The 15,887-nt window shown below is 48.4% G+C and overlaps 1 protein-coding gene across 1 annotated transcript in view; it reads left to right on the top strand.

Moving 5' to 3' along the window:
- Positions 1-243: 243 nt before the first annotated feature.
- PRMT3 (protein arginine methyltransferase 3) overlaps positions 244-15,887 on the top strand; it is a 95,181-nt gene continuing 79,537 nt past the window's right edge. The window contains exons 1-7 of the mRNA XM_069740250.1: positions 244-531; positions 2,668-2,779; positions 2,861-2,943; positions 8,663-8,712; positions 8,940-9,042; positions 9,656-9,806; positions 12,171-12,315. Coding sequence (XP_069596351.1) covers positions 408-531; positions 2,668-2,779; positions 2,861-2,943; positions 8,663-8,712; positions 8,940-9,042; positions 9,656-9,806; positions 12,171-12,315 — 768 coding nt within the window. The 5' untranslated portion in view covers positions 244-407. The remainder of the gene's footprint in view (positions 532-2,667; positions 2,780-2,860; positions 2,944-8,662; positions 8,713-8,939; positions 9,043-9,655; positions 9,807-12,170; positions 12,316-15,887) is intronic.

The raw sequence follows: 15,887 nt of genomic DNA, 5'->3' as shown, positions 1-15,887 counted from the left end.
ATTTTTGAAAACTTTTTTTCCACGTGATTTTTTTTTTTTACTCTCCATTTGGGACTGAATTTCGTAGCTCTATGTCATTCACTGTGGTACCTCAGTGTTGAAATGTAGAGTGAAAATCACGGTCTCCCAGGAGCTCAGTCTGTTGCCGGGCTCCGCAGGAGGACCAAGATGGCGGCTTAGGCTTAAAGAGGAGCAAGATGGCGGCCTGCTGCAGGCCCCGGATGCTATGACAACCCAGCGTATAGCGGGGCGGGGCCACCGTCTCACTGATGCCTGGTGTACAGTGTACACGGCCGTGTAAGCGCAGAGAACCGTGACGGTACCGGCCAGCGCTGTGTGCGCGGCGGACGGGACAGGCAGGAATCGATCACACCAGAATCCGAGCCTGAATCTACAGCAGCGATCACATGACCGGACACACGACAGTGACGTCATCAAAGGTCCTTTACAGCGCTAGTCATAACAAATCTGATGCTGGTGGGCGGGGCCTCGATTTGCCAGAACCCAAGATGGCGCAGCACAGAGAGGCGTGTGAGTAGCCAGGATGTCACTATGGTATTGAGGGGGATATAGGATGCCGTGCTGAGACTTGTTGTTCTACAGCACATGATTCAGAAACTCTAATATATATATACATATATACAGTAGATTGCGTCACTCCTGGGTTGTGTGTACAGATCCCTGTCACTCCGGGGTTGTCAGGCACATAATACACAGCCGCACTCTGTGAGGGTTCCATCTAAATATATACTTTTTTTTATTATTCTGCACAAGTTCACCACAGTGATAAATGACAGAACAGTGAAAAAAGAAAAACATTTTTATCTAAGCGATTTCATAACGTTTCGACCCGAGCCCAGGTCTTTCTCAAATTCGCAGTGCGCTTCCAATGAGACGGTAAGTATATAAGCTAATACATTGGTCGCCTGGTAGCATTAATGGGGCCTGTGTCACCAGGCTATTTGTCTGATGCCCACACAGCGTGCCCTGCGGTCACCGTGGAAGGAGAAAGGCTCGGGTCGAAAAATTAAGACATTTCTTGGATAACATTTTTTCCTTCTTTCACTCATCTGTGTCATTTATCACTGTGGTGAACTTGTGTGCAGAGTAATAAAAAAATCGATGAATCCAGCAGCAGGAATGTAGTAAAAATCAGTAAATTTATTTCTTCATTTTTAAAAAAAGGAAAGGGTTGTATCCTATGGTACACCACTTGTAAATAAGTAATAATTTCTTACAGCATTATGCACACATGGCAGCGTTCTCCCGACGCGTTTAAATCATGATTAAGACGTTAGTCGAAACGCGTCGGGAGAACGCTGCCATGTGTGCATAATGCTGTAAGAAATTATTACTTATTTACAAGTGGTGCACCATAGGATACAACCCTTTCCTTTTTTAAAAAATGAAGAAATAAATTTACTGATTTTACTACATTCTTGCTGCTGGATTCATCGATTTTTTTTTTTTTTTTTCTGTGGACTCAGTGCTCAACTTTTCCGTGCAGGAACAGGTGTGGAATAGCCGATATTCAGGTGAGCTGACTATCTTTTGTTTTTTTGTAGAATAATAAAAAAGTATATATTTTGATGGAACCCTCACGAGTGCGACTGTGTATTATATGCCTTAGTACTTGGGTCTGATCCCAGTCTATCCAGCACCGCAACCTAATTTTTGAGTGCGCATCTTTAAGATTATCCATTATTACTACGGGGTTGTGTGCGCAGAGGTGAGATCCCCCACAGTGCCGGGGTTGTGTGCACAGAGGGGAGATCCCCCACCGTGCCGGGGTTGTGTCCGCGGAGGGGAGATCCCCCTCCCCCCCCCCCCCACCGTGCCGGGGTTGTGTGCGCAGAGGGGAGATCCCCCCCCCCACCACCACCATGCCTGGGTTGTGAGCACAGAGGGGAGAACCCCCACCGTGTCGGGTTGTGTGCGCAGAGGGGAGATCCCCCCCCCCACCACCACCACCACCATGCCTGGGTTGTGAGCACAGAGGGGAGAACCCCCACCGTGTCGGGTTGTGTGCGCAGAGGGGAGATCCCCCCCCCCACCACCACCACCACCATGCCTGGGTTGTGAGCACAGAGGGGAGAACCCCCACCGTGTCGGGTTGTGTGCGCAGAGGGGAGATCCCCCCCCCCACCACCACCACCATGCCTGGGTTGTGAGCACAGAGGGGAGAACCCCCACCGTGTCGGGTTGTGTGCGCAGAGGGGAGATCCCCCACCGTGCCGGGGTTGTGTGCACAGAGGGGAGATCCCCCACCGTGCCGGGGTTGTGTGCGCGGAGGGGAGATCTCCCCCACCGTGCCGGGGTTGTGTGCGCGGAGGGGAGATCTCCCCCACCGTGCCGGGGTTGTGTGCGCGGAGGGGAGATCTCCCCCACCGTGTCGGGGTTGTGTGCACAGAGGGGAGATCCCCCACCGTGCCGGGGTTGTGTGCGCGGAGGGGAGATCTCCCCCACCGTGTCGGGGTTGTGTGCACAGAGGGGAGATCCCCCACCGTGCCGGGGTTGTGTGTGCAGAGGGGAGATCCACCCCCCCCCCCCCCGCACCGTGCCGGGGTTGTGTGCGCAGAGGGGAGATCCCCACCGTGACGGGGTTGTGTGCGCGGAGGGGAGATCCCCTTGCCCGATCTGTTTCTGATCTGTAGTTTCTTGTCTCAGCTCTGAATGATGTTGAGTTCGAGGACGTCCCGGATCTGTCGGACGGTGATGATGATGGCGCATGGGATGATGGGGGCACTGGTGTTGAGGTCCGGTGTCTGTTCTGTGACGGGTACGTACAGTACAGAGGTCGCCTGTGTATTCCCACATGTGCTTGATATTCGGGGTGATCAGCAGCTTTTCTTCTCCGCAGGAGACACTCGTCACCAGAAGAGACCTTCTCCCACTGCCGCTCCCAGCATCGGTTTGACATCCATCAGATGGTGTCCTTGCACGGTACGCAACCTGTGCTCCGCTATTAATTTCCACTAGGGGGCATCTTTTCTGACAGTTTCTGAGAAGCCCCAGTGATGGTGAAACCATGAAACCATAAACACCTCTGTTGCAGATCTGTATACTGTGCTGTCACAATGTAAATTATAAATACGATGACATAACTTTGGCATTACCTGCCATAAACACTGTAAAAACAAACCTCAAAAGCCAAAAACTTATTTGCATTTTTTTCCATATTTTTTTGTTCCAATGCATAATAGTTCTTGTCCTGCAAAAAACAAAACAAAAACAAGCCCTCATACGACCATGCCAACAGAAAAATAAGGTTTAGCTCTTTGAAGAGGGGGTTAAAAAAAAACTGCACGGGCATAAAGCGATGGCCTATTGCTCAGGTATTTCTTTATTTTGTGAGCGGTGGGGGATGATCTCTGGGAACTGCACTGGTCGTGGCCCTGGACTAGTTTTGCATAGACCTTTAGTGTCTTTAATGTTTTACCTTCCGAATAGCCACTAAGTTGTGCAGGGAACTGCAACTTGTCACATTCACACGGATCAAGGTAAAGCATGGTTACAAGCTCTTCAATATTGAAATTAGTGAGGAGAAAACCCTTTATTATTTTATTACTATCGCTTCATTGGGGGACACCGGTAACCATGGGGTCTATGCTGCTGCCACTATGAGGCTGACACAAAAAGTTATCTACTCCCCAGCAGGGTACACCCACCAACTGGCATGAAGCCATCAGTTTTAGAGTTTTAGCTTAGAGTCAGTAGGAGGCAGACACGCTCCGCTCCCAGGCCTGCTTCCACCTTAAGTTTCATTGTGTTTTATTAATCTTTTTACTCTTTTTTTTTTTTTTTTTTTTATTCTTTTCTGATTCTTCTACTTCAGGGCAACAGAGTGTAACTGCTCACCATTTCTTCCCACCTAAGAGACTGAGAGAATAGTGTGGTCTGATCCACATCGTACCCCCTCTGGTTTGCAAGACAGGCCCCTACCCCACTAACACAGCAAGTGTCTAGGGGCGGCCAAGCCAGATGGTCCTTACCACCCCCCAACCCGCTCATCCAGTGAGATGGTGCCGTTAGGAAGACTAACATTGTTTCTAAGTGACCCTCTCCATCCGGGCCGTCTGATGCCGTCTTCTCCACTACACTGTGTGTGGAGCAAGATGTACCTATCCCAGCAATACCTTCACCTGGGCTTTTGATGCCATCTTCTGGACTGTGAAGATGGAATCTGGACCAGGTATCCCTTCATTTCACAGTTTCTTCACAGCGGTGGGGGCTCCAGGAACAGAAATCTCCAGGGAGTGCACCTCTCTAGCGCACATACCTGTCTTGACTCCTCCCCTCCCAGAACATTCACCCCTCTAATTTTGCCCACGGCTTTCCCAAGGCCTTCTTTTTTTTGACCAAGTCCCACCTTGTGTGCCCCAACCAATCAGCGTCACGAAGTCTCCTCCGGAGCTTTTCGTCTTATTGGAGCGTCCCTTGATGATTGTTCAGCACTGGCTCTCAACACACCTCTCATTGACGCCTTTTCCCCCTTGACATCGTGGTCATCACAGCTCCTAACCGCGGCTCAAGTTCGATGCACAGACTTCCTGCACAAACCAGGGACATCCTCTCCGGACCGGTTAGGCTTTGTCCAAGCCTTTTTATTTTTTTTATTTTGCCCAGGCTCTGTTCTCAACAGCAGTCCACCTCTTGTTCAAGGTTGTCTACCTATGCATAATTCCAGGTAGTGTTTCTCACGCCCCACCCCCATTATCCTTCACTACACATGTTCTTCTTGCAAGAAGAAATTGCCCACAGGTCAGGTTTTGTCCCTATGCTTCAATGGAGCCTCCTGGGATGAGAGCTCACCCGTTCTCCCGTAGTGGCCTGCTGCTCTATCACAATCAGTAGTGGGCTTTCTTCTTTTCTGGGGTGTGGCTGTCCATAGTCTACGACATTTGGGTCAGGGAGATCTTAACCACCGGTTACAAAATTGTTTTCTTCTGTCTGCCAGCGCTTCGAGTCATGTCCCCCAAGGGTCCCGGATTCTCTCAGACCATCTCTTCCCTTCTCCATCCAGACATACTTCATCATACTCATCCCTCACGTTTCTATTCAAACTTTTTTGTGGTAATAAAGAAGGACGGCTTAGTCTGCCCGATCCAGGCACCCAAAGCTCTTAAACCGGCAGGTTCATCTCCATCACTTCAAAATGCAGTCCCTGCGTTCGGTGATTGCCTATAACCCGAGGAATTCCTCTGCTCGGAGGACATTCAAGATACCTACCTCCACATTCCGATTTGCTCCGCGCATCAGAGATTTCTCCGTTTTGCGGTCCAGGGTTCCCACTACCAATTCACAGCTGCTTTCGATCTAGCCTCAGCGCCCAGAATGTCCATGAAGGTCATGGCGGCTTTCATTGCTATTCTACGCCCCAAAGGGATAGTAGTCAGATGGTTGTGGCAGTGGAAGCCGTCCATTATGCATAATTTCACACGCGCCCCTTCCAGCTGGCACTCCTGTCAGCATGGCACAAGAGAATCTCCTCCCTGCACCGTCCCACTATCCTGCCTCTTCGAGCGAGGCAGTCTCTGGCCTGGTGGAGTCTCCCTTCTTCCCTTTGGCATGGGAGATTATTCCTCCCTCTCCACTGACAGATTCTAATGACTGATGCCAGCCTCCTCGGATGGGGGCCTGTCTTCCTTCGACACAGTGTCCAGGGTTGCAGAATCTCCCATGAGACGTCTCTCTCCATTAACATTCTGGAATTCGGAGCAATCTACCTCTCCTTCACTGGCAGGACCTGCTAGTGGATCACCCAGTATGCAGTCAATCCAACAATGCCACGGCTGTGGCATACATGGGCCATCAGAGCAGAATACGGAGCAACTCCGTCATGTCAGAAGTCTCTCGGATTCTGTCTTTGGCTGAAACACGTGTCGGCAATCTCAGCGGTACACGTTCCAGTTGTGGATAACAGGGCCGCCAACTTCCTAAGTTGTTAGGGCCTTGCCTTAGGCCTTGCCTTAGGCGAGTGGTCCCTCAATACATCCGTGTTCAACCAAATCTGTCGGAGGTGAATCAACCCCAACATCCACATCTCAGATGAACCAAAAAGTTCCTCTTTTCGTGTTCCGGTCTCGCCACCCCTTGGAAGTTGGATCCGATGCCCTGGTCCTTCCCTGGTCTCAGTTCCACCTTTCGAACTTGTTCCCACCACTTTCTCTAATTTCCAAAGTCATCAAGAGGATCAAAGCGGAAAGAGATGGGGTACCAGTCATTGTCGTGGATCTAGACTGTCCACCAATTCTCAGTCTATCAACTTAACTGCATGGCTGTTGAAGGCACAGTGTTGAGAGAGGCAGGTTTCTCTTATCAGTTAATCTAGACCATGATCAAGGCAAGAAAGCCCTCTTTCTCTCGCATTTATCATCGGACATGGAAAACCTTTCGCTCGTACGAGGGCAGTCAGACTGCCCCCGTGCCCATTTCTATGCCTTCTCTCCTGGCCTTCCTACAGTCAGGCTTAGAGTCTGGGTTGTCTCAGTTCTCTCAAGGGTCAGGTCTCTACACTCTCAATCCTGTTCCAGTGGAACTTGGCCTCATTTCCCCAGGTCAAGGAAGTTGCTCGCTTGGTTCATCCCACGAGGGATCTTTAACCTTGTCTTAAGTGTCCTTCACCTCCCTTCGAATTCATTCGAGACATCTCCCTCCCTCTCTCTACTTTCCTGGAAAGTTTTGTTACTGGTTGCTATCACCTCTATCAGGTGGGTCTCAGAACTAGTGGCCCTCTCATGCCTCTCTCTCCCTTTATCGCCCTTCACTAGGACAAGTGGTTCTACGACCAGTCCCTTCCTTCCTCCCCAAGGTGGTTTCTCAGCAAGGACATAGCTCTTCCATCCTATCCATCCCCACAAGCTGGACCTGGTCAGACCCTTACGTCTGTACCTCTCAAAAACCACATCCTTCAGAAGCTACAATTCCTTGTTTTGTGATTCCCGAAGGTCGTTGCAAGGGACTTCCATCCTCCAGGTCTGCTATTGCTCGCTGGATTCGCTCTGCCATATTGGAGGCATAGCGAGTAAAGAATTGACCAACCCCACCGGTAGTGAGGGCTCACTCTGCCAGTGCGGTGGTGGATTCCTCGGCTGTTCACCACCAGGCCTCTTTAACCCAGATATGCAAAGCTGCTACCTGGTCTTCCCGTCATAACCTTTTCCAAATTCATCAGGGTGCATACCTACGCCTTGGCTGTTGCGAGCCAAGATAGCAAGGTTCTGCAGGCGGTGGTCGTCTGTCACGATACCTGATCTGGGGATGTTCTTCTGTTCCCTCCCTTGGACTACTTTTGAATGTCCCATGGTTTCCTGTGACCACAATGAAGTGATGGAGAAAAAGAGGGTTTTGGGTACTCACCGTAAAATCTTTGAGAGCCTTCATCAGCACCCTTTCTTTGCCTGAGTCACTGAGCTGACTGATTGGCTGCATCGCTATCGACGTGATGTCAGTGCTGCAGAGAATAACAACAGACACCGGCAGCAGCAATGGAAGGTGAGTAAAGCTCAGTTTGTTTGTTTTTGTAACTGGGAATAGCTTTCCAAAATCATGCCCTTTAAGCTCACAGAGGATTGTTTAGCAGCAAATTGTAAATTGATTGTCAGCAAGCATTGCTCCTAAAAGGTCAAAAATGATACTCAATGTATATATCATAAAATTGAAGAGCCTACTTCAATCAAATGAGGTTTAACAATGATAAATGTAAGGTTATACACATGGGAAGAAGGAATCAATATCACCATTACACACTGAATGGGAAACCACTGGGTAAATCTGACAGGGAGAAGGACTTGGGGATCCTAGTTAATGATAAACTTACCTGGAGCAGCCAGTGCCAGGCAGCAGCTGCCAAGGCAAACAGGATCATGGGGTGCATTAAAAGAGGTCTGGATACACATGATGAGAGCATTATACTGCCTCTGTACAAATCCCTAGTTAGACCGCACATGGAGTACTGTGTCCAGTTTTGGGCACCGGTGCTCAGGAAGGATATAATGGAACTAGAGAGAGTACAAAGGAGGGCAACAAAATTAATAAAGGGGATGGGAGAACTACAATACCCAGATAGATTAGCGAAATTAGGATTATTTAGTCTAGAAAAAAGACGACTGAGGGGCGATCTAATAACCATGTATAAGTATATAAGGGGACAATACAAATATCTCGCTGAGGATCTGTTTATACCAAGGAAGGTGACGGGCACAAGGGGGCATTCTTTGCGTCTGGAGGAGAGAAGGTTTTTCCACCAACATAGAAGAGGATTTTTTACTGTTAGGACAGTGAGAATCTGGAATTGCTTGCCTGAGGAGGTGGTGATGGCGAACTCAGTCAAGGGGTTCAAGAGAGGCCTGGATGTCTTCCTGGAGCAGAACAATATTGTATCATACAATTAGGTTCTGTAGAAGGACGTAGATCTGGGGATTTATTATGATGGAATATAGGCTGAACTGGATGGACAAATGTCTTTTTTCGGCCTTACTAACTATGTTACTATGTTACTATGTTACTTAAATATTACTTTATTTGATTGGGTGCATTTGTGTTACAACATAAGGACGTTGCGGACCCCCTCTATACTTTCCTGTGTATGGACGACCCATTGAGACCCCTGGTTTCATTTGTATTACATGTATTATTGCATTGTTTATTGTGTTGTTTTTAGGTCTCGATTTCTATGGATTCGTTAAACTCATCAACTTCATCAGATCAACGGTAAGTGTTGCCTCCAGCTTCGCGGGACTATGATGGTCCCTTTACATTTTGGGGCTTGGACTGTTCTTCAGTTGTGAGTTGTGACCAGCTTGATGGTCTTAGAGGAGTGTAAGGGGGTTTTTACTTGGCTGTCTCAGAAAGTGAAGATGTGTTTTTGGGTGCTTCCTTAGCTGCACCCTCGCACTTTTGGTTTTTCTACCGGTGATTTGCTTGATGTTTTTGTCCAGAGCTGCACTGCGGAGAGCCTCGCCAACGTAACTGGCCCTAAACCCTGGGACAAGGAAGAATTCTTCAAACCAGTCATCCCGGACGACGGATTACTTCAGTATGGTAAGTGTCTGGTACAAATACTGCATCATCATTCCCATTATCCGCCATCTAATAATCCAGAATCTCTGATATTCTGGAAAGTGGAGATAAATGCTGCGATTATGTGGGATTGTGCCATGTGATACTGGGTCAGTAAAACCATGAGTTATCATTCCTGACTGCTTGCTCTTACACTGAAGAACTAGAAATCTTTTTGAGGAGGCACAACTGTATGCCGAGCATCTGTGTCGACATCTCATTGTCAGTGGTGCATGCTCCGTCTTAGCTTAAACAGGTTGTGCAGTCCCATGTAAATATAGCGTAATCCGTATATAACACAAATATGCACCATCTTCCCCACATAACATATTAACATTTCACCTTGTGAACATTGTTTGCGTTCAGAAGCCGAAAACTTGTCCTGACGAGATTCCGCTCTGGCCGTTGCTGGCGAGATTCCGCTCTGGCCGTTGCTGGCGAGATCCTGCTCTCGATGTTGATCGTTTGCCCTGTTGTGTTGCCAACTTCTATAAACTTAAGGACAAATGGGTTTCCTCCATTTTATGTTGTCGGTCTTCTAATGTCCTTTTTACAGCCCATCATTTTCTCTCTTTTATTTTTTGTCTCTGGTCAGATTTTGAAGAAATGGAACATGAACAACAAACCCTCAACACAAGTGAGGCCACCGACCCATCGGTCCACGAACGGTTAAAGCAGATGGAAATCCGGGCAGAGGAAGCGGAGGCCAACGTGGCAAATGTCCTTCAAGAGCTCGATAGAATGAGGTTTATCCTTATGTTGAGTGGTGTTTAAAGGGGATGTCTACCCAGAATGCAGAGGGTCAAACCTGAGGCCGGGAGACCTTTACCTGAGCTGTTCTGGCATTTAAGAGGCAGTGAAATTAAATCTGTCTACGGAATAACTTGTCCCCCATGAGCTCAGTCCTGTAGGTGCTGTTTAGTGCGAGCAGTTTTTGCCTTATAAAGATCAGAATTTACAGGGGGTCTGCCCAATATTCGGTACCTGGTAGAGGGGAACTGTCGCCAACTTTATCCTCCTGAAATAAGGTATGTAAAGATGCTGCAGGCAATACTGAGGGTTGTTACTCCGCCCCATGTGGAGATCTCAGCGTTAGTGATGAGCAAATGTGCTGGGATAAGGTGTTATCTGAGCATGCTCATGTGCTAACCGAGTGTCTTTGGAGTGTTCAGATAGTATGATTGAGACCCCGTGGCTGTATGTCTCATGGCTGTTTGACAGCCGCAACATATGCAAGGATTGCAGCTGTTTGTTTGGAAATTCCTGCATGTGTTGCAGCTGTCTAACACCCGTGAGAAATGCAGCCGCCGTGATTCGAACATATTATGCGAGCATGCCAAAGTCACTCAGCACCCGAGGATGCTCAGATAACACCTTATTCAGCACGTTTACTCATCACTACACAGCGTCCACAATCTTACAAGTGTCCTATTCTGCTGGCAAATGATCACCCGGGGAGACTTCTGTCTGCCTTGATCTACTGTCCCATTCACATGGCAAAGTTTCTCACGTTTATATTCTTCAGGTACATTGTCCTTCTCCATCTCATCCTCATTCTCATCCATCTCCTTCTCATCCATCTCCTCCTCCTCCATCTCGTCCTCCTCCATCTCGATCTCCTTCTCGTCCATCTCCTCCTTCTCGTCCATCTCCTCCTTCTTCTCATCCATCTCCTTTTGATCCATCTCCTTTTGATCCATCTCCTTCTTCTGATCCATCTCCTTCTTCTGATCCATCTCCTTCTTCTCATCCATCTCCTTCTTCTCATCCATCTCCTTCTTCTGATCCATCTCCTTCTTCTCATCCATCTCCTTCTTCTCATCCATCTCCTTCTTCTCATCCATCTCCTTCTTCTCATCCATCTCCTTCTTCTCATCCATCTCCTTCTTCTCATCCATCTCCTTCTTCTCATCCATCTCCTTCTTCTCATCCATCTCCTTCTTCTCATCCATCTCCTTCTTCTCATCCATCTCCTTCTTCTCATCCATCTCCTTCTTCTCATCCATCTCCTTCTTCTCATCCATCTCCTTCTTCTCATCCATCTCCTTCTTCTCATCCATCTCCTTCTTCTCATCCATCTCCTCCTCCATCTCCATCTTCTTCTCCTTCTCCTCCTCCTCCTCCATCTCCTTCTTCTTCTTCTCCTCCTCCTCCTCCTCCTCCTCCCTCCTCCTCCTCCTCCTCCTCCTCCTCCTCCTCCTCCTCCTCCCTCCTCCTCCTCCCTCCTCCTCCTCCCTCCTCCTCCTCCCTCCTCCTCCTCCCTCATCCCTCCTCCTCCCTCCTTCCTCCCTCCTCCTCCCTCCTTCCTCCCTCCTCCTCCCTCCTCCCTCCTCCATCTCCATCTTTTCCAGGGTCTAAAAGGGATAAAAAGATGTAAACAAGGGGGCGTTTACTATTAGGCCCTTAGCTGCCATGTAATCCCATTGACCTGTTGCAGCTGTACCCCTGGGCTCATGTGCCTGCTCTGCTAGATTGATCATCCATCTATACAACTGCTTAAGGGGTCAAATACCAGGATCTGAGTTATCTCTCATCCAAACCATTACAGCTGACACCCAGGGCAGACTGTCCAGCTCCTGCTCCCTGGAGCAAGTACTGTAAGTGTACAGTAGAAGGCGCCAGGGGGTTAATGGAAAAGCTGCTCAAATATGTGGCGTAAAATGGTTGCTGTCAGAAACAGCGCCACACCTAACCGCAGGTGGTGACTGGTATTACAACTTTGCTCCATTGAATTGAGCTGAGCTGCACTACTGTGCACAACCTGCAGTCTCAGATGGCGCTTGCTTTTTACTTTTATAGAAAGAAACCAATTTTAGAAATCCACCATTTTTTCTAGAGATTATTTAATGTTCACAGTTGACTTTCTAATGTCTTGGAGTTCAGAAACGCTGAAATAAAGAACATTTTCTCCTCCCTTTATTTCATGGGGGTAAAACCAGTGACAGGTCGATAGGAGTAGTAATAGTTCACCCTCTGGCCAGCAGGGGGCGGCAGCGCTTGCACCCGTTATCCTATGGAGTCGTCCCATCTGCAGCGCTGTTTTGTCCTCATCTCTTCATTTCCACGGTTCAGTAATCTTGTCTCGGGGGGATGTTTGAAATTGATTACAGACAAGTTGCGCAGGATTTTGTGATGAACGCAGATGTCAGATGTGGTTCGTCTTCCGCTGGGGCCATCGCAGACCTGGATGAGAATGAGGACGGCGCGTACTTCGGCTCCTACGGGCACTTCGGGATACACGAAGACATGTTAAAGGTTAGAAAAGAACACGGGCGCTGGGACTTTTTTATTCCAAGAGGGTTAATCATACAACACGATGGCGCCGCTTACCCATGTGACGGGAATAATAATTCCATACCGTGCACTTAGAAAATGCGCTCCCGACAGAGGAGATGTCTGGTGTTCTCTACCTACCTGTATCTCTATCCAGTTATATCTGTGTCAGGGAAAGCTGGGTGACAACCAGTGAGGCTGAATTAGGTCTTGCAATGGTTGTCGCCCTCCGTGACCAAATCCTGCAGCGATCCGAGATGACGTATATGTCGCCAAATAATCTAGCAGGTTATTTTTTTTTTTTGCGCCATCTTTTTCTTGGAAAGTTGGGTGGCAACCATTTTGGCTGCCACTACTAGGGTTGAGCGAAACGGATCGTTCATTTTCAAAAGTCGCCGACTTTTGGCAAAGTCGGGTTTCATGAAACCCGACCCGATCCCTGTGTGGGGTCGGCCATGCGGTACGCGACTTTCGCGCCAAAGTCGCGTTTCGTATGACGCGCTTGGCGCCATTTTTTTCAACCAATGAAGGGGCGTGGGCAGAGTGATGACATAGGTCTTAGGGGCGTGGACGCCTATCGCCATGTTGTCGCTTGTGCGCTGTAGCGATTTGCACTGTGTAACACCAACTTTTCGTGTTTCGGTCGGTCCTCGACTTTTCGCCATAATCGGCCGATTTCACTCGACTCGACTTTTGAGATAGTCGGGTTTCGCGAAACACGGCTCGACCCTAAGAAAGTCAAGGTCGCTCAACCCTAGCCACTACAATTAAATTGTCACTTAAAGGGGTTCTCCGCCTCCACTCACTTCCAGATCATGACATTGCTGGATCGTGTCAGCGAGCGCAAGTATTGTATGCCCATCTTAATATGCGTAGCGTGATATGTGCCACTCGCACATGTGCCGTCATTCACCTGTAATCAAGGCATAAATGAACAGATTTGCCATTCGGGAGTCTCGGGAAAGCTGGGTTACCACCACCACAGTGGGAGCAGTAGTGAAAAGTTGGGTGGCAAATAATATGGCTGCCATTGCTGCATCTCAACATTTTAGTACAGTTGTGATGCATCTCAGAAGCTGGAAAAGCTGGGTGGTCACATCTTAGTTACAATTTTGATCGCTGAGGGTCCGACTTCTGAGACAGCCATATATTCCCTCCCCAGCAGCGCTCCCGACCATATTGCAGCGGGGCCCCATTGACTTTCTTATAATGCTCCTAAGCAGAGGAGGAACTGTGAAAGGGCTTCAGTGCTGTCCCCCGATCTTCAGGATTGGTGGGCGTCTCAGATTGGACCCCCAGCAATCATAAAGTGATGTATCCTAGAGATTAGCCATCGTCTACTGCTATGATTATACCCCTTTAATGTTGCATGTCGGACTGGCAGGAATAAGACGGTCAGGCTCTGGATAAATATGGAATTGCTATTTATGCAATTTCCTAAAACAATGCCGACACAATCCTAAAGTGGCGACGTATAATCGGCACATGAATTTCACAGCAGAGATTCCCGAAATTATCAATTATTACGTGGGCCTCGTCTCATATTCAGCAGCTTCCCTCCCGTCTCGTCAATGTGGCCGTTATCTGCACAGGAACAATAAGGAACACGGCCGATGGGATGCGCTGAAATTCCCTGTGTCGCAGCGCCGCTCCCCCTGTAGGTACAGCCCAGTGTTCTTTGTTTTCTGTCCTAGGGGGCGATAAATAACCCAAAATGTATGATCTACGGGAGCTGCAATAAGACAATTGCTCATAAATCAGGGAAAACCTTGAGCGGCGTCCTCTATCTACAGAACTCCGCTCTGAGCATTTATCCCCCCTCCCCAACAGGATCCGCAGAGCGCGGTGCAGGCGGTGCAGAAAAAGAGAACGCAACGGAATCTTCACACCCCTACAGTGTAACGGAGCGGTGCGAGAATGTAAATGTGAGGATCCGAGCTGCGGGTCATTGAGAGCCCGAATTACACTTTCCACTGCTACATCTTAATATATGTGCAGGGGGGGAGATGTATTACCGCGCCACAGAATAGTGAACATTGCCGGGTAAAATAGAAAGAAAAAAAATATATATATATATATTCCTATTTAATGTTCACTATTCTGTGGTGCGGTAATACATCTCCCTTCCCCCTGCACATATATTAAAATGTGGCAGTGGAAAAAATAAAATAATAGGTTGAATAAAAATGATAAAGATAACTAACCATAATAAATATATATATATTATAGACCTGTCTCTAATCTTCCCTTCATCTCTAAACTCCTCGAACGCCTGGTCCACTCCCGTCTTACCCGCTATCTCTCAGATAACTCTCTTCTCGACCCTCTTCAATCTGGCTTCCGCTCTTTACACTCTACTGAAACTGCCCTCATTAAAGTCTCTAATGACCTACTAACAGCTAAATCTAATGGTCACTACTCCATGCTAATTCTCTTGGATCTCTCTGCAGCATTCGACACTGTGGATCATCAGCTCCTCCTCACTATGCTCCGCTCCATCGGCCTCAAGGACACCGTTCTCTCCTGGTTCTCCTCCTATCTCTCTGACCGATCCTTCACTGTATGTTTTGCTGGTTCCTCCTCCTCTCACCTTCCCCTTACTGTTGGGGTTCCTCAAGGAGCAGTCCTAGGCCCCCTCCTCTTCTCGTTGTATACTGCCCCTATTGGACAAACAATCAGTAGATTTGGTTTCCAGTACCATCTCTATGCTGACGACACCCAATTATACACTTCTGCTCCCGATATCACACCAACCTTTTTAGAAAACACCAGTGATTGTCTTACCGCTGTCTCTAACATCATGTCCTCCCTCTATCTGAAACTAAACCTGTCAAAAACTGAACTCCTCGTGTTCTCTCCCTCTACTAACCTACCTTTGCCTGACATTGCCATCTCCGTGTGCGGTTCCACCATTACTCCAAAGCAACATGCCCGCTGCCTTGGGGTCATCCTTGATTCTGACCTTTCATTCACCCCCTACATCCGATCACTGGCTCGCTCTTCTTACCTGCATCTCAAAAACATTTCTAGAATTCGCCCTTTTCTTAATTTCGACTCTGCAAAAACTCTGACTGTTTCACTTATTCATTCTCGTCTGGACTATTGTAACTCTCTACTAATCGGCCTCCCTCTTGCAAAACTCTCCCCGCTCCAATCTGTCCTGAATGCTGCAGCCAGGATCATATTCCTCACCAACCGTTACACCGATGCCTCTACCCTGTGCCAGTCATTACACTGGCTACCCATCCACTCCAGAATCCAGTACAAAACTACTACCCTCATCCACAAAGCACTCCATGGCTCAGCACCACCCTACATCTCCTCCCTGGTCTCAGTCTACCACCCTACCCGTGCCCTCCGCTCCGCTAATGACCTCAGGTTAGCATCCTCAATAATCAGAACCTCCCACTCCCGTCTCCAAGACTTTACACGTGCTGCGCCGATTCTTTGGAATGCACTACCTAGGTTAATACGATTAATCCCCAATCCCCACAGTTTTAAGCGTGCCCTAAAAACTCATTTGTTCAGACTGGCCTACCGCCTCAATGCATTAA

The sequence above is a fragment of the Ranitomeya imitator genome, chromosome 9, assembly GCF_032444005.1.
Source record: "Ranitomeya imitator isolate aRanImi1 chromosome 9, aRanImi1.pri, whole genome shotgun sequence".
Taxonomy (NCBI): domain Eukaryota; kingdom Metazoa; phylum Chordata; class Amphibia; order Anura; family Dendrobatidae; genus Ranitomeya; species Ranitomeya imitator.
Note: the sequence above shows the minus strand (reverse complement) of the source record. Positions and strands in the feature narration are given on the sequence as shown.